At 38.2% G+C, this 19,585-nt stretch overlaps 1 protein-coding gene across 1 annotated transcript; it reads left to right on the forward strand.

The window, feature by feature from the left end:
- The first annotated feature begins 1,629 nt into the window (after positions 1 to 1,629).
- On the forward strand, positions 1,630 to 17,834 carry LOC125743121 (C1q-related factor-like). The gene is made up of 2 exons (XM_049015798.1): positions 1,630 to 2,648; positions 16,193 to 17,834. The coding sequence occupies exons 1-2, from the start codon at positions 2,052 to 2,054 to the stop codon at positions 16,370 to 16,372; spliced, it is 777 nt and encodes a 258-aa protein (XP_048871755.1). The 5' UTR covers positions 1,630 to 2,051; the 3' UTR covers positions 16,373 to 17,834.
- Positions 17,835 to 19,585: the final 1,751 nt, after the last annotated feature.

A 19,585-nucleotide genomic window follows, 5' to 3' on the forward strand; every position in this document is an offset into this window, starting at 1 on the left:
ATGCAGTTAGGTTCACTGTTGTTTCCAGAATTGTCAGTGATGTGTAATTAACATATACATGCATGTAAGTATGCGTTTCCCCTGCAGTGGGCTGGCATCCCATCCAGGGTGTACCTCCTCCCAGTGCTGCCCCCCACGCAAACCTGTGCCAGGTAAGTAGTCGGAGGATGGATGGAAGGATACATAACACCATTGATTTATTATTTTAAGCAGGCATTTATTGCAATTCATATTTCTGCGTATTCTGGTGGCTGCTACAAATTGCAGACATTCCAATCCATGTTTCCATTTGATGGAATCTGAAAAAAGTGCATGACTTGCGAACAATTGTGCAGCCCTTAAGCTGAACTGTACATGATCACGGGGAGGCTGTGGTCCCTCCCCCAAAACCTAAATCTATAATATATGCATACTGTGTCATCCAATATGACACTTTCTCTAACTTTATCTGCCATGAAATTATAAACCACAGGGAAACTCATTTGTAATTACTGTCAACAGATACGTTACAGGAACACAGGATATGACACTGAAATATTTCACATAATTTCGACTTTCAAGTGTCTGTATAAAAATAATTGGAACAAGTGGTGTCACTTTCAATGATACGTGTATTTTCTGATTTAGTTATCAATATTAGTACTCATTAGGTAAATTAAAATAATGTGGGATCAATTTCTTGTTGAGAATGTGTAGAGGACTCCTGGTTTTGTGTATTAGCCTCATTTAATTCTTAGCAAATTTGAATAGTAAAGGAATACCTGGATAGACACACAGCTAATTGTGACAGCATATTATTGCACAACATCATATCATACAGGATTCAGGAAATTTGCATCCTTTCTACCACAGAGGTTAAGAATAAAACATCTGTCTTCCTTTATCATACAACAGTACTACAGGGAACCTGGATCATTCTTAGTTTTCATGCCTAATCAGCCTTAAGCAAGGTTGATATTATACATTCAAATACAGGCACATTTTCTCATCACAACAACTTGACTTCCTGTACCAAACAGAATTAAAAAACCAAAAACTGATATTATTTAACCGTCTCGTGCCCGTAGCTTCCGGGATAGGCTCTGGACCCCCCGCAACCCAGAAGGATAAGCGGGTTGGACAATGGATGGATGGATGGATATTATTTAATAACTTGCAAAGTGAATGACTGCATAAATAAAGGACTTCAGCAGACTCTGTTCATTAAAATAACAGTAATGCCACAAGTTACAGTGACAGGACACCGATTCTCCACACGCATGGATTTCCAGCTTATAATTCCATTATACCTGCACACAGACGTGTTTGAATGTGTGCTATGTGTTTCCCCCCTACTATTTTAATCCATAATTTATTTTGAGGACAAGAAAACCTGTATCTGTATAGGTGCCCCCATAATAAAGAAAAAACGGTGAAATGGGATGAGACAGAGAAGGTGTAGAGGAGCATTTGGTGCACAGCTGAGCAGTCTGAGGAGGGTCCTCCCTCCCCAGCTCCTCCGTGTCAGACTGGAGGCAGGAGCGCCTCCATCCACTTGCATTTCCATGTGAGCGTGGAGCCAGAGGGAGGGTTCCACAGCCGCTGTATAAAAAGGCAGCCAGAAAATCAATCAGCGCAAAACCGGCTCTGATTCCTCGGCTTGCCTCCTTCCTCCCGTGCTCTCTCTCTCTCTCACTCTCTCTCTCTCTCTGCCCATCCTCCTTCTCTCTCCTCTTTGGTGAGTGCCGCCTCTGGCTCTTGTCCTCCCAGTCTGAGAGTGTGTGCGCCTGTGAGCGGCGAGGGCGCGCAGGCTTGTGAGTGCGCGTGTGTGTTGTGTGTGTGTGTGGGTGTGTGTGTGTTGTGTGTGCACTCCCCTGTGTATATGTTGGTCTCTCTCTCTCCGACCCACCCTCAACGCCTCCCGTGGGATTCTCGTCTCCCTTTCACTGGCGAGCGGCACCCCCTACACAGCAGTCACCATTTCCGCCCCCGGGAGAACCACGCTGGCAGCACAGCCCCATCCCCGACTCAGCATCGGGAGGAAGACCCTGGTGGCAGCCGCCGTTGGGGTCATGCTGGTCCTGGTGCTGGTCGTCCTCATCCCCGTGCTGGTGAGCTCCGTTGGCAATGACGCCAGCCACTATGAGATGCTGGGCACCTGCCGCATGGTGTGCGACCCCTATCTCAACAAGGGCACCACCACCAGTGCGAGCATCCGGGGTGAGGCCGAGGCTCTGAGCGACCATAGCGCCGTCCACCCGCCGTCCACTCTGCTGCACGGCCCGCAAGGGAAGCCAGGCAGGCCAGGGAAGCCTGGACCACCAGGGCCTCCAGGAGAGCCTGGCCCTCCAGGACCGGTGGGTCCACCTGGGGACAGGGGGGATACTGGGAGGACTGGGACCCTAGGTCTGGGGGGTAATGGAGTTATCAGCACGGCCATGTATACCACAGCCCCCCGGGTGGCTTTTTATGCCGGGCTCAAGAACCCCCACGAGGGCTATGAGATCCTCAAGTTTGACGACGTGGTCACCAACCTGGGCAACAATTACGACGGCACCTCAGGCAAGTTCATCTGCAACATCCCAGGCTCTTACTTCTTCATCTACCACGTGCTCATGAGAGGCGGTGATGGCACCAGCATGTGGGCAGATCTCTGCAAGAATGGCCAGGTGGGTGGCTCTGTGCTCGTTATTGCCTGTCTGTCTGTGCCTGGCACTTTCCTCGACAGGCCAGATGCACATGTGGTCGGGGCTTCTCTGTTTACTTAGCTTGCATGAAACTGCACTGCAACAAATGAAGCTGCAAAGCTACGCTATGCCATCAGTGTCCCCTCACACATATGAACAGCTATGGAGGCTGCATTATGAAAACTCTAGAGCTTGAAGCGGAACCTTAAGCAAGTGTAAAAACAGACAAACTCAGACTGTAATATGCCAAGTAGTATGAATTGGCCAAAGTGGAGTATGTTCTCTGTGTGTAATAGTTTAATTTTTGAGGCAGGACTGCTTAAAGCACTCAGTTATTAAACAGGCAGCACAATGGAAGAACCAATTGGCAGTGTTCAATAATTTAGAAAAGAATTAGTTTGACTAAACCTGTTGCTTCCCAGTGTGTGGATCCCCAACTGGGCTGTAAACTTCTGCGCCACCAAGCAGTGGTAGCATTTTACTTTGTCATCAGCCACGGAGGGTGTTCTCCGGGGTAAAATTAATGTAAACCATTTAAAGTTACTGTCAATAGTACACTTGCCTACTACTTATTTCAGACCATGACAACAACTGTCCAGACTATTTACTCATCATTTTCCGCACTGACATCACTCTTAGCTCTGCAAAATGAGAATGTGAAAGCAATTTAAAGGTGTCAAAATCTGCAGGAGCAAAACCACAGCGTAGAAGTGAAATAATACTTCTCTTCATTCACGCGAAGTCGTAATTTATAACTGCCTTGTATGGCAAGCCATTTCACAAATGTCGTCGCTTATACAGGTAGGCTGTAGTTAATAAAATATCTTACGTATGCCGTCATTTAGTATAACTCATTGCAGAGTCCGATAAAAGCAATCAGTAACTTAATGGGCTGAAATATGTATGCAGAAATTCCTATGCATCATTCTGATGAGCGCGGTTTATTATCAAGCGTTAAAGTTAATACCCGTCAAAACCACTTTATTGCGAGTAGGTGCATTAAGCAGGGTAGTTGTGTTAAGAAAAGCGACTTTGTACTGATTTTTGCGATTAGTTAGCCTTTGTAGAGCTATTTGTATTTGTTTAGCATATCTGGATGATTTCATCGCTGTGACAGCTGTCAAAGAATGGTCAAATAGTATACCTCATGGAGACGCGTTAATATGTTATCATTAGCTGTTCGTGTTCTTCAGATATTATTGTCATAGAAAATTGTTAAAACATGTCGCGAGAGGCAGCTGCCGTAAGACTTTGCATTTTGTAATTAAACTTATAAAATGTAATCTGTTTACCTAAAAATTATGGATACATATTTCGTTGACGCAACGAAAACGACGTTTCCCTAATCGCTGTACTTTTCATCCTGCTGGTGCTTACATTTAATATGCTGTCTAACTATTTTTTTTTATCGTTATAAGTTTAACTTTACTTTATGCTTTAATATCAACAAATCAATTATTTTATTTATTATTTTTTTGTATTAATGCGACAGCTATGTCTATCTTCATTGTTGTTTGTCATCGGATTTAATTGTGAATAGAGATATATTTATATGTAATATATATTAAGAAATGCTATATAGGATTCATTGTCATTATCATTATTATTAATAACAATAATAATAATTATTATTATTATTGTTATTATCATCATTATTATTATTATTGTTTATTTCGGAAAATTATGCACACAAACGCATTGATAGTAAGAAAATTACGTAACATCCACGTAGCAATACCGTGCATCACTGACATGTTGTAATTTATGGAATTTTTGGCCATATGAAAGTACTGTTTATAAAATAAGATGCGTGAAAATTATAAACTGCGCAAGACAAGGGTCACTATTTAAGCATAATGACCTCTAGTTTTGCTGTCTGTGTTTCTGTGTCCAAGCAGAAGTATTAGCGGGTGTGTTTTGGAAAGATGAATGGGATAATAAGTTGGAGAATTGTAAATTATATTTTGATATTGCGCCCGGGAAATCAATGGCACCAAAAGCCTTATTTAGCTACAATTAAATAGATTATTTATGTAATAAATAGTCTCGCTGAATAGGACACCCAGATCTGCTGTATAACTTCTCTTACCATTGAAATTGTTCCGACATTTCACATTTTTCTCTCACGACTTTCTCTAAGCAACATGCCTTGCACATTATGTGTGCAACGGGGTCTTTTACATATTAAACGTCTTAGTGAGTTATAGATAAAACTAAGCTTGCTGCTTTTCAAACACCTATCGCACGTTTTATTGTGCCTTCATAGCAGTTACATACCTATTCACTGCATCAGTGATTTCAAAGTGTAACTGTTTCCTTTATTAAAACCCAATAAGACCTTAGCAAGGTGGACCACGAACACTTGATAGTGTACAGAGTGACTGTCGTGTCCCACGTGCCGGACGGGGTATGTCAGTTAGTTGTAAGTGTACTAGGTTTGCTTATTTGTTAATAACGAATAGTTTGGAAATCAAATTGCAATGTAGGAGACATGAATGTGGACAATGGGTACAGTTCCAATGTTTGATCATATTTGCAGCCTTTCCTTGGTAAGGGCTTTTGTTAACCCATTTCGTTTTTTGCGTATATGCAAGAGCAAATGCATAATGCTATTTGCTGAAATAGAAATTGCAGTCCACTGACTTCTTACTCTAACGTAATATTTATTTGTTGATGTCCATTTGATGACGTCACTCTCCCTTTGTACATGTGGAGCACAGGCTGACTGATTATTAAACCTCCTTCATTGTTCCGTCGTTCAGACTGGTGGATTTTCCAATTTGCCTGTTTTTATCCTGAGTGACAACAGAATAGAAAAGTAAATGAACTGCACTGTACTTCAAAGAAGTTAGATTAAATGTCTCTTTTAAACTTAATTAAAAACCTTGAACTGCATCCAAAATATGTTTGCATTCTTTTTTTTCTGCTCCCATTTTGAAAGATTATTATCCATCTGAAAACCTTTTCAGACTTAATTAAAACCAATCAGTTCACTGCTACATCTCCAGGGAACCGAGGTGAATAATTATGCTATCTTCATCTCTAATAAGGTCGGCCGCACTCCCCATTCGTAAGACACACACGCTTCTCTCGTGGCAATTATCACTCTCCCTCTCCAATGTCTCCCCTTCTCTCTCCTTCACTCTTCATATTTTCAGACCCCAAATGTCAATTGCATGTTTGTTTGCCAGAGAGCAATTAATGAAGCCATCTGAAAGCTTTGGCAGATCTAAAATTCACAGAATTATAAAACTTTGCAAAGGAAGAGATAATATTAATACAGGCAGAGGCATGAACAGAAAACTGCAGTTGTGGTGTTACGGTATCTCTATGAAAAAATGTTTGACCTAAATATACATAGTAAATGCGAGTCCAGGAGACCGGATATAAGGTATTGTGCTTTTTCTTTGATCCTCCTGTGAAAACATACGCCAGACGTCAACAGACTCTCAGGTGACTCTATAATTGAAAACTCTCATATGATATTTAGTGTGGTGTTGTGTTCAGACAGAAATGCACACTGTTTTCCTTGAAGTGTCATATAATTGGCATTCACTAAGCCACGTAACTGGAACACTGGGAGCCACTGAAAGTGCACATACCGCAGAACCAATAAAATTCTCTCACTTCAATCAGGTTGGAGATGGGTAGTAGGTATAATCCATTTTCAGTAGACAGGTGTATGTGGTCCACCCTCCTGTGTACAAACTGAGAGTGATATACGTGGCATAAATTAAAACTGAACATGTTTGTCTCATGGAGTAGGAATGGAAACAGTGTCTGCTTCTACCTATGACACTTTCTAATTGATTGATTGATTGATTGACTGATTGGTTCAATGCATGAAGTGGTCGCAGTTCAAAGAAATTCCTTGTACTAATGAAAACAATATAGAGTGCACTTAAATATAATCATTCTGATTTAATGGCATTCAGTTGGCTTCTAAACTCTCCGATTTAGAAAGGCCTCAATATAAACAGCATTAAACATCATCAGCTATATTTTCCGCTGCTAAAAACAACTGCAAAATGAGGTAAAGGGGCTTATACCCAAAGCTTATACCCAAAACCAACATCATTTATAGACCTTTGAAGTTTCCGGTTGATGGTGATGAAAGATTGTGCTTTTCCCGTGGTTCTGGAGTCAGAGCTTTCCTTCATATTAAAGAGAGCTACCTGCACTGCAGTGGACAGTGTCAGAGAAACGACATCCAATGGGGTGATGCTTGGAGGATACAGAACTGCAGCTAAATTAATTGGCCAAAACAAAAACATTACCATCAAGTGCCTTCAGAAAATTCTATCAGGTTCAACATGTTTAGCCAGCAGCAAATACAACTGCAGGGCTGATGTAGATGTGGTAGGTTCACTTTAACATTTTTGTTCAGTTTAACCCCATCAGAATGTATTTCACTCCTGTCTAGCATATCTTTGCATTGCAGGAAGGTCTTTTATCTCTGGTGCTGTACACTGCGTGTGCCATTGAGAGAAAGACATTTACAAAGTCTGTACTTTAGCAGCTGACCTCAGTTCCTTGTGGAGGTCGTTTGCAGTGAGTATAAGTTGGAGTAACTAGGGTCATTCATGATTAAGGAAATTCTGCTTAAAGTCTTATTAGGGTGAACTTTAAAAGAGAACCACTTGAATCAGTACACTCCAAGAGGTTTTTTAGCACTGTGAAAGATCATTTGTGAAGATGTGATTAACCTGGAAAAAAACGATAGTTCAGTATTTCTTTTTCATACAAAAAGTGAAAATATACATCATATAGCAGATATGGATGTCTTTATTACAATATATGGTCTCCTTGGTCAGATATGCAATAGATTAATTTAATCTTACCCATTGAAAATCATTAAAAATTATTTCATTCTTATTTATTCTTTAAATATTACTGAAAGGATGTATCACAAATAAGCATTTAACTGTTTGTGTTAAATACTTGTTTTTGACACTTTAGAAAAGATTTGCTTATTTAATACGTTGTTGCATGTGTGAATCCCAATGTGCTATTTGAATATCCTATACAAACAACTTTTTTTCAAATATACAAAGAAACCAAATAATACCAAGGGAGGAAACTGAAGGGCCATATTTCAACTATGGGTATTTTGCACTGAACACTGAAATTTTATACTGAATTAGTCAAACTAGGATTAAAGATAAGAGAAGGTTGCCCTGAAAACATTGAGCATTAGTTTAATTAAAACAGCCAACATTGTCTGACTAACTAAGATGTACGTCAATCATTTTTTTTTTATTTTTTTGCATGGCAGTGTTATCTAGAGGCTTGGGAAGAAAGATAAAAGTAATAAACCTTGGCCTTTTGTTTAAGGTGCCTCGAGTCATAGAACCACACATTGTTTTCATGAGTGTCGTTAAAGTTGTGTGTGCTTTTGTTATCACAAATCATTAGATTTAACCCAAACATAATATAACAGGCTTTATGGTAGTCCGTTCGTAAGTACAAGCTGTCCATATGTCGCACGTTCTTAACTCAGGGACTGCCTGTATAACAGGCTTTATGGCAGTCCGTTCGTAAGTACAAGCTGTCCATGTGTTGTAGGTTCTTAACCTGGGGACGGCATGTATAATAATCTATTATTCTACAAACTATCCAAACTAATAAAACACGAGTTGTTTGTTAGCTTTCCTAGGCTAACAGGTTCCTTTTTGAACATACACAGCAAATAAACCAAACAGTTAAGTTAGTACTGAATGACCACTTTGACATATTCAGTGTTTGGCTGGATCATGGACCCAGTATTTCATGCTACTGTAATTACCTCTTTTTGTTGAACCTTAGACCTCTAAATAGGTTCAAATCAGAAAGCTGAGAAGTCTCTTTTAAATTTGCCTTTATTAAAAATATTTTCATTGCTGGTGCAGCCACCACAAGTAAGCATTTGTACAATGTTTGCAATATATATAAATATATATTAATTAAAATAATAGTTACAATGACTATTATTTGTAGTGACATGATGCGCAGAATCTTCTGGGCAAAATTCAGTGTGGAGGAGTCCAACGAAAGTGGAAGAAAAAGCTCCCTCTTCATTCCCAGAGAGTGAACTGTTTAAAAAAAACAGAATGACAGAAGGTACCAAGGGCTCTGATGTGAGCAGCGTCGAAAGGTCTACTCCACAAAGCACACACACTCTTCTGTGTCCTCCATTACCAGTCAGTTCATCCATCCAACAGAGAAGCTTTATGTAATTGCTGCTGCTTCAGCCTTGTGAATCATGTGTTGCTAATCATCTCAAGGTCGCGACTTGTCATCCGCCGCGTTGAGCTGCCATTGTAGACTAACTTTTCTGTCAATTTGCTTGCCTTCCTGAAAGTTACAGTGGTAGAGGTTGGACTCTCACTGTCGTAACTGGCAAGTGCAGTGAAGCAGAGCACTGAGAGTAGAGCCTAGCGATCATATCTGACCCTTTTTGTTTCAAGAAGTGCTGCTCATTTCAATGCAAAAAAAACTTTCGCAAAATCTAGGGTATCCTTAAAGACCGTTGACACCAGACGTATGTGAAATGTTCATAATAAGATGAGTCTGCAGACCTTGTGTGGAAATTCTTCTGCTGTAGGTGTACAGAGAGGAGGAATCAAGGAGAGCAATATCCGGCCACTCGAGAGAATGATTAAGTATGGTACTACTTTGGAACTCTGAATCACTCCATATCAGTAAAGTTCCTGGAATCAGTTGTTGTGTCAAGATAACTAGGTATGCAGCACAAAGCTGACTGGCTCAGGGGAATCTTGATTAAATCGTTTTCAGACTTAATGAAAGGGCATGTATTAACAGACATGCGATCTAAGCAGGGGGCCGTCTCTCAGACAGAGCTGTGAGGAGTAACACTGAGTTATCATCAGTTCCCATTAACCACCCAATAGACTGAGCTATCATAATCAGAGCTATGTAAAGAAAACAGTTTCCATCAAATAATTCAGCTACTTTAATTCTGCACTCATCTTTAATTTGGAAAAGTATAACATCACTATTATTTGAATAACTCTAATTCTGGAATTGAACTTTACATTGATAACATTTCTATTCAACTTTTGAACGAAATCAGGTTGGAATTATAATCTTTAATTATTAGCTAGACTAACCCTCTGGTTTATAACATTTAAAATTGCAGCCTATAAATTATATTGTATGAATGGGCCTTAATTAATTGAATGATATACTGTAAAGTTTTTTGATAAGCAAGAAAATGAATAATTTTTGCTTTTAGATTTACAAGTGCATAAGAAAGTAAAAACTATAAACCTTTTGTACATTGAATTTCAGAAAATGCATTAATGTATCCTTTAGGACAACTGTGATATGACTTTGTGTACTTAGGGGTCTAAGTCAGATCTATATTTATCCTAGGCTCTTAATCTTAGAATATCATTCTTTGTTTTCATATCCTTGTGATACATTCTAGATTTAATCAGAATTGTAAACAAGAGCATCATGCTTCTAACCATGATTGCTGTCAACACAATCATCTCACATTAATCTTGACTGTCTGTGTCAATAGTCTAAATAAGACTAAATAAGGAAAAATAAAGGTTGCCAATTACTGAAATTCCCATAATTCCTCTATATTACTTGTTACTTTTGGCAAAATTAAAATTGCAATCATATATTTGTGCGTCATTGTGCTTCAATAAAGATTTTTAGACTCATACCTGAAGTCATTATAGGGTACTGGAAGACGTGGGACATCCCAATTCTAACTAGAGGCAGGATTCACAGTAAACCTGCAGTAGATCTCTGTTGTACATAGGTAGATGAAGGACCATTAGTAACTTTCATCATCAATACGTATAAAAACATTTCCTCTGGTCTACTGTAAAAGAGGCACATACTGTAGACATCGCTGTCGCTGTTTTCTGATGTCTGCATAGAGCAGTTAGGTTCTTTCCAGTATCTGCCTCAGAATCTGAGCAAACGCTTCCCCCATCTCAACAGCTCCTCACTGTTAGCCTCACATGGCTCCTTTCACTGGTCGGTACAGGCGCGCAAATAAACGGCAGTGAAAGAGGTGGAAAAGGTTTAATGTAGAGGTTGAAATCTGTCGAATCTTCCATATTCCCAGTGGTGGTGAGGACACACAAATATGTTATGAAATAAAAGTAATTAAAGCTGATTCTTAGTTAGTGAACTTGAAAAAATTAATTAATGTCTATACTCCTCAAGTTAGAACGCAAGTCACTCGACAATTTATGTGGTTTTTAAACGTTCAACATTGGCGTGCCATAGCAAGAAAAATTATACGGATTTAAAATAATCATATTATTTAATTTTGATATAGCATCAATAGATAATCATTTATCAGAATATTGATTTTGTTTTCACTATGAATGTGACGGCACTGTGATGTTCAAGGGGGCTTTTGCAAATCGGGCTAAAATGTTACATTGCTGAGGTCTCACCATCACTAGGGCCTCAGTAAATCACTCCAACATTTCATTTTTTCCTCACAAGCATACAACACATTTGATTATAAAGTCAAACACTTTAAATCAATCAATAAATTAATCAGTGCCTTTTTACTGCAATTATGTAGTATTTCCTCTGGATAATAAATTAAATTTGAAGGGGGGCAAAGTCTGCAAACACAAGACTTTAATTTACAGTCTTATAAATATGAAAAAACTTAGAAAACATAAAAAGTTCCTGGCTATCTGAAGTAGGTCAATGATTTTTTTTTTTTTGCATTCATTCTGGTGACCATGCAGGTTGGATGTACCTTGGAGATACAGTTGTTCTGTCCCCACTGCCCTTGTTGCTGTGTTTGATTTGCTGGCACTGGAAATATCCAGTGTCACCCAGCTGTACCAAGGGCTAATTCTGCTCTGTTTTGCTTCCAAGACTTGCATTGACTTGCATTGATCTCGGCCTACCTTCATTCTCTTCAATATTCTGACTGGCTGAACCAATCTTTTAAAATATCGATCTGATCTTTTTTAAATGGATAGGGGAAAGACTGTTGGTGTTTGTGTATCTATGTCTGCAAGGCATTTACACACAGGATCATAGGGAAATGAGGTAGCATTTTTCTGCATGCCTTGCTTTTGCATTGCTTTTGATGGTGCCTGCTTACGAAATACATACTGTAGAAGTTGCAAAGCTTTTGTGATTAAGACTTCTGTGTTCCAAGTAGGGCCATTAAGCCGGTCAGTAAAACACAGACAGAAAATTGGGTTAGTCGTAACACTCAGTGAGTCCCTCACGGCTCGAAAACTCCTCTAATGCACAGTGATTTGCGAACACATTTCGCATAAATGGTTACACAACAAACAAAGAGAAGGGAAAAAAAAGCTGTTATTAAAAAATGCCTTTGGTGCTACTGCCTGTTACCATGTGCCATCCATAAACCAACAAGAACCCTACAGCAGCACCTTTTACGTCTCCTCTGTTCCGCATAGTTTGCTAACAGCAGGAGTCACTCTAAAGCATAAGCAAATATTTGCCTCCCAGCTGACAGCCGATTCAATTAAGATGTCAAGAGTCCTCTCGCGTTTGAATGCCTTGTAATTTAATACTTGTCCCAACTGCATGCTGGACCTTTCACTGGCAGTTCCTTGCTATGCCAGCCTGTATTGTCAAAATAATCTGTAAATGACAGAGATCTCCTTTGTAGAGAAGTATATAGCTGGGAATAGTACTGAATAACTAATAAATGTCACTGTACCAGTTTCTCACCCAGGGCAGGCAGGCCAGAACTGAAGATCATAACCATTTGTTGTGGAGGATAGCTACCTGTTTTGTATATAGATACACAGCCTGCAGAAAATATGTCACAGTATGGCATCTTGTTTTTTCACATTTTGTCTTAAACTCTGAAGAAACAGGAACAATTTATCCATACAGTGAATCAAATGAGGCGACACACTTAGGATGCAAAAAACTATTTATTCAACATTTGTTCTTCCAAATATCTCATTTGTCAAAGTAATGGCCACGCAGGATGTTACATGAGTGATTGGCCTTTGGTAGCTGCTACACTTGTGAGTATGTGGGCAAGTTTTGTTGTATGAGCTCGCATGACCTCTAGATTCTTAGCAGTATTGATAATTCCTCCATGCAAGATTGCTTGACCTCCTGTAAATTATACAGCATTTTCAGTGGGATTAAAGCTCAGTCATACCAGAATTCAGATGTTATTGCTCTTAAACTGTTCTTTTCAAGTGTTGAATTTTGCTATCGTCCCAAACCGTCCCCCCCCCCCCAAGGTATACACAGCATTTATGTTACTGAGAGTCCATTTCTGTACCTTAAATTAGACTAAAAGGTACATTTACCTACATCTAGGGTACATTTGGCAGACCATTGAGGGTACAGCCCTAGTTACAAGTAATTGTATGTTCAAAGGTGCAAATTGGTACTTTTTTTCTAACTGTGTGTTGGAACACAAATCTACCTCCTAAAAGGGTGAGGAGATTGTTGATTTCGCATTTCAGCCAGTGAGCTCAGTAGCCCTTTAAGTGCTATAACTGAGCGTCATGGTCACTTCACTGACAACTCACCTTCTCATCCAGGTTGGCAGGACAGCCTGAATTTAGAAATACTATATTTTGCCTTCTGCCTTCTCAAACTTTTTGCATTCAAACTGCTGAAGTTCCTTAGCCCTCATAAAGACATGATCTGACATGCTGATCTTCCTTTAGAATGAATGTGGACTCATTTATATTTCATTCCCTATGATAACCCAATATGCCTTGTCTAATTTAGGGAGTCATCAGTCAAAAGTTTTTTTTTTTATTATTTTAAAACCTTTTTTCTTTGAAATAAATGTTTAAAGCATCTCGAATTCTGTTCTCTTTCTGTTTGAAATCATTACTTATTCCGCCTTAGTTTAAAATATTTTTAAAGAACAACTGGAAATATGTGTACGGATAACAATATAAGTTTCTGAGGAGTGTATCAGAATCAAACAATGGTTTTATCCATTTGTCTAATCTATCTGTACTTCGATTTTTCATTTAACTGTGGATCTAGTACAGAGACCTGGGAGTGGCAGAGAGCCCATTCCAACATCCCAGGGCACATCAAGCATATTCTCCTCATCAGCGCAGGGCAAACTGAACTGACTGAAGCTCATACTGTCTGCTGACTTTCTTTTTTTTAATATCAAAACTTACCAACTGAAAACCCACCTATTTTGGCCTGATTTGTTACGGATTACAGGGTTAACCCAGATGTTTTTGTTAAGCCAGCATTTCTTATTTTAAGATAAGCCCTGTAATAGATAGCAATATATTCACTGGCAATATGATTCATCCTCACATTTTAGATTTGGCTTATTTCCCTGTATTACTGTCAGTATCCTTCAGTTGGACTGAAAATAATGAAGAACATGATGTCCTACAGCAGTATTAAAGGCCAGCATGATTTACTTATTTGTCTGTTATGTGTTATGTCGCATCAGAATTATACAATATCAAGGAGGAAACAAATTGTGTCTCAGGGTATTTCCAGGAAAATAATATCAGGAACAAAGTCTGGCGTGCAGATGTCATTGGAACTGTATTCTTGAAAAATGTCAAAATACATGTTTATGCCCCATTGAATGGTAGTCAGATATGTCAACCACACAGAGGCACCATCTTCTGTTATGTTAGTACCTTGAAAAATCACACACAGACAAGCTTAGGATTTACTGTTGACTGTGACATACAATTCTGTTTTTAACACAAGCAATAACAACACTTCTACCCTCAATGCTCAGGAATTAAACACTTGTGGACTTGATTTTTGTGACTTAGTTATTGATTTATTTCATTTCTTATATAGCAAAATTGATATCAACATGGCTGATACAATGTTACCTGACTAAAGCTGCATTTAAATATGTAATATATAAAAATTACTGGACAATTAATAAAGGGAGCGGCATTTAAAATGCTTTATGATATTTATGTGTTACAGTAACCATTTCAGTGTTGAGTTACTGTGCTGGAGAGAGCTTGCAACTACAAAAAGGTGAACTCTAATTTAATAGTGAAATGTTAGGTTGATAGCTGTAATCCTAGTAATATTTAACTATTTATGATGTATTGTATAGGTCAGTCATCTCACATTTTGTACCATATCTGGTGTGAATATTCCTTTTGTTGCCCTCTGTAACAATACTTGTTACTAGGGATAGGCCGATCCACGTTTTTTTCAGTTCGATTTCGATACACAACTACCGATACTGATTCCAATACAAGAGTTCTTAATTATTGCTTTAAGATTTTAATATAATAAATGTGTGTGTATATATCATACATATTTATACTGTATATGTTATTAATGTATATTTTTTTAATCTAGTAAATACAAATAACAAAATCTGCGCCTTTCTTTTAATACAGAACTTAAGAACGACGTAGCGTTAAGAAGGCTTTGGGAAACTCATTCAGCTTCACTTCATACTTCCCTGCGACAGCAACCCATCACGTATCACAAGTAGTAGCGTGTGCGCAAAACAGCCCAAGCTAGCGAGTCCCAAATATCCATGGCTTTTTCATATTATTTGTGTTTGACAAAGACTGCAAATCGCCGTGCTACCAGTTGTTGATAAAAGCATAAAATACTTCCAGAGAGTCACCCTCTTACCTGATGTTCTTACTGCGACGTTGCTCGAACTGTAAAGCGTATGCGCGTGACGTCACAGCAAGCGGAAGTCACTGCGCTCACGCCCACTGAGTCACGAGGAGGCAAATAGAATGAGCGGCACCGTTATCGTTCAAGCTTTAAAGCCGCAAAAGTACATCTTAAATTGGCAGGAGCTGTTGTGAGGTTGATTGACAAAATCGATTTAACAAGAAATAGGAGGTATCTGATCCAATAGGCATGGACCGGTGCTGATGCCGAACTGATCACTGCATCTCTACTTATTACATTTTTATTTGAAGAAAGTAACTTCTGCAAAAAACATATCATATATTATATAAACATATTGCAAAGTTTCTTTTATCGACATGTATCATTTTATCAGCAGTTGTAGTGTAAGTGGACTGAACCTCATTAGTACAATTACAATAAAGTGGGAGTGCAGTCATCTGTATGTTTGACATGGAAAGGTATTGATATCAAGTAGAAAAATGTGTCTGTTATGACCTCAGTTAGTGACTTGCCTGAATCAGAAGTGCAGCCAGTGCTCACTCTCCGACAATAAAGAAAGCAGTTGGTGTTAGCAGGAGGTTATTGAAGTAGCTTACCCTCCAGACTGGGAGGGTTTTTCTGGTTATTGCAAATAAATTGAATGCAGTTTGACACGCATTGGTGCATAAATTTGAAATTTAGATAATTTAATTAAATTGATTCGAAAGTGCCAACATTTGCAAACAAATCTAACAAATTTGTAGACTGTCATAACAATGCACATTATGGATTCTCATCATCATCATTATTTTCTTTCTGTCAAAGGAAAAAGCACAAACAAAACAACGGTCTATCGTAATAATATTACATCTTAAATCTACAATCACAGAAAATTGTAACAATGAAAACATAGTGTTCTAAATTACTCTCTTGGTTTTCTGCAGGTTAGAGCGAGTGCTATTGCGCAGGATGCAGACCAGAACTACGACTACGCAAGCAACAGTGTCATTCTGCACTTGGACGCTGGAGATGAAGTGTACATCAAGCTGGATGGGGGCAAGGCGCACGGCGGAAACAACAACAAATACAGCACTTTCTCTGGGTTTATCATCTATGCCGACTGAAAAGGGAGCTAGACAGGGACCAAGACAGAGCATTTTCACATTTATTCTCTTCCTCTGACCCTCGTTCCCTCTTCCACACTCAATCTCTTTCTTTCTCCCTGTATATATAATATATATATATATATATATATATATATATAAAAAATCTTAGTCTCTCTAAAAATGGACTCCGTTTTGTTGTAGAAAGCTCTGGTTGTTATTCATTGTCTTTTATAACATTCTGCCAACTGAAAATATCCTGGTCTTAATTTTCTAAGAACTTCGCTAGATATGCAAAAGTCTCTTTCCAGACTGGAAATGGTGTTGGCCACTTGGCCCACTTGTAACTGACTTAATCGCTATATTCTTCCTTTGCATATTGGTATTTTGCTTGTACAAATATGTAAAATGAGAATGTGCAAAAAAAAGAATAATTCCGATATTGTGTGTACCCTTTCCTTAGACATATGTGAAAATAAGAAGGCACAGGCATGCTTTGTGGCTGAGGCATAAAATCGAGGTCGGGACATCGGTTAATTTAAGAATCACACTTATTTGCTTTGAAAATCTGAGTTGAACTACAGGTTTAAATGGCTATTTTCATTTTTGCATTGAATATGCTGCCTTTTGACGGTCGCATATTCTCATTGGTCTTGCGTGTAATATTTCATAATATGTCACAGGGATTTTGCTGGACATAAAGGGCCTAACCCCCCCCCCCCCCCCCAAATCTCCCCTTTTTGTTTGTCGACATTAAATCTCATATATATTTGGGGTCACTAATCGACCCAGTTTTCAACATGGTCCCTTCTATACGTATTGAGTAAATTATGGACTAATCTATCAGTTTTATGATAAAGTCCACATGAACCAGCTTTTCCTTAATAATCTTTAACATTGGAAGTGTTGTGATAATGCACATAATAAGGCTAGCCTTCTATTCAACAATGGGATACACACACATGCATATATATATATATATATATATATATATATATATATATATATATATTGTGTGTGTGTGCTTGTGTGTGTAAGTGAGAGGCTTTCATGAATGAAGCCACAGCCTGATATTGACACTCAGAAGTGTTGCTACCTGCTGTCCAGGATAAGTGACTCATAATGGGATATCAACATTTAAGTTGCTGCTGCTTAACTGACATAAACCACTGTGCTGTGAGGCCGGTTGGACCTTCAGTGAGAATCACTGATCACATGATTTGTGAAAGGTCACGTGATCTCGGTGCGATGCCAACACCTGCGTGCATTCACTCCCATGTGCAAGCACAAGCATATCTGTTATTTTTCTGATAACAAACTCACATTTCATAATAATTTCACCGGCTAATAATAATGCTCTGGAGGTAGCTGCCTCTGTCACTGCAGAATGAGATGAAAACTGGTTGTAAATAAAATATGTTTTGTCTTTCTAATTTGATTTAATTTTTTTTGCAATTGTTCAATAAATTTGAATAATAAACAATTTTTGGATTTGTTTTGCATAATAATTAGTTATATTGTTGAAGCTAATTGAGCAAATAGTAATATACATTATAATCAAAGTATTTAAATAATTAAAAAAATAATTGTTGGCATCCATATTAATATATGATCCATACAAATATTTTAAATACAATTAAATAAAAAGAGAAACAACACGTGGCGATCAGAGACTATTTGTGTATTTTCTATCGTAAAGTAAAATATTGCACATGATTCAGGTATTTTAAAATAAAATCAAAGAAGACAAATTGTAAATGAAAATTCAGTCGATATAACTAATCAACGTAAACTTTCTGCAGTAATGCTGCACTTCCTTTTTCATCATCTTGCATATGTTTTTTATGAGAAACAGACATCTAAGGTCTTGTGTTTTTAGTGATGGTTAGGGAATGAATTGTGCAATAAAAAACAGCAAGTGTTTCATTCAACACAGACACTGATTAGTCTCTTTTATCAGATGAAATAAGTAATGATTAAATATTTATTTTTAATCACCAACTTTTCTTAACCTACACAATTTTATGTCAGGATCTATACATTTATAGTAGCTGTCCAATAACCACGAGAGAAAATATAGGTTAAATTAAAAACACTGAAATCATGCATTTTTGTTACAGCAGGATATTACCTCTCGTTGCCAGTTTGATTTATTTGTTTGCTGTTATTTATTATTTAACCGGTTATGTTAACCAGTATGTTCATTTCTTCAGCAGCTTTCAGTCAAGCTGTCCTATATATTCTTAATTCAGAGGAAATTCTTTGTTCAGGCACAAGACGAGCATTTCCATAGAAGAAGCTTTACAGCATAGATGGATGTCGTGTCACTCTTGTTCTCATCAGTGCAGCAATCCAGGAGATCCTTATCCTACAGATTAGCATCCTCACTGATGCATGGCAAATCAATTTTTATTACAAGCAAAGCATCACAGCCATTGTGGATCGTAAAAGGGACTCCTAAAATATTTAACAGCTCAAGTTCTTTGGCATCAAAGAGTCTGTTACAAATCATTGATTTGACTCTAAACAGATTAGTCCAAACCATCTTTCAGGCAAAAAGGTGAGGTTTGGGAAACAACCAAATGGGTTTGTAACAGCACCATGTTTACAGATGACGCCCTGACTATGAATATTTAAATAAATCTCTCTTTTAACCTGGAATTAAAACTAACAGAGCAAACATAATAACTATTTGTTCTGCACTGAAAATGAAATGATTTTTCTAGATTAAGTGTTAAAAAATCTGATAAATGTTTCATCATTGATCATGTATTATGTTAGATTTGGACATTTTAGGGCATAGTGTGGAGGGTATTGGCATACTGTATCACATCAGGGGAGATAATTGCAATTAGGGTTATAGTTTGGCAAAATTAAAAGTAGCTGTCAGCATTGCAATAATGACCACGCATCCTGAGAGATGTCTTGTAACTTTTTTGCTTCCAACTGATCTTTTGTGAGAGAAATAGAGAAAGACAGAGAGGGACAGAGAGAGAGAGAGAGAAACAGAGAGAGAGAGAGAGAGAGAGAGAGAGAGAGAGAGAGAGAGAGAGAGAGATAGATCCTCTATGCTCCATGATGTTCAGATGCATTGTGCAACAAGGACAAGTACATGGCATTTTGACAGCTAATATCCTCGAAAAGGACAGCTGAACAGACAGCATGAAAGGAAAGGTTAGCGATAGGGAATCTTATAAATATTGTATTGTTGTTGTTAACAAAATGACCTATTAT

This window comes from Brienomyrus brachyistius, chromosome 5, assembly GCF_023856365.1.
Source record: "Brienomyrus brachyistius isolate T26 chromosome 5, BBRACH_0.4, whole genome shotgun sequence".
In the NCBI taxonomy this organism is placed as follows: Eukaryota; Metazoa; Chordata; class Actinopteri; order Osteoglossiformes; family Mormyridae; genus Brienomyrus; species Brienomyrus brachyistius.

What these genes read in the sequence shown, in the direction of transcription:
- LOC125743121 (XM_049015798.1), top strand. Translation starts at nt 2,052, where the DNA reads ATGCTGGTCCTGGTGCTGGTCGTCCTCATCCCCGTGCTGGTGAGCTCC. An exon ending in ATCTCTGCAAGAATGGCCAG is followed by an intron (nt 2,649 to 16,192) that starts GTGGGTGGCTCT and finishes GGTTTTCTGCAG; the next exon opens with GTTAGAGCGAGTGCTATTGC.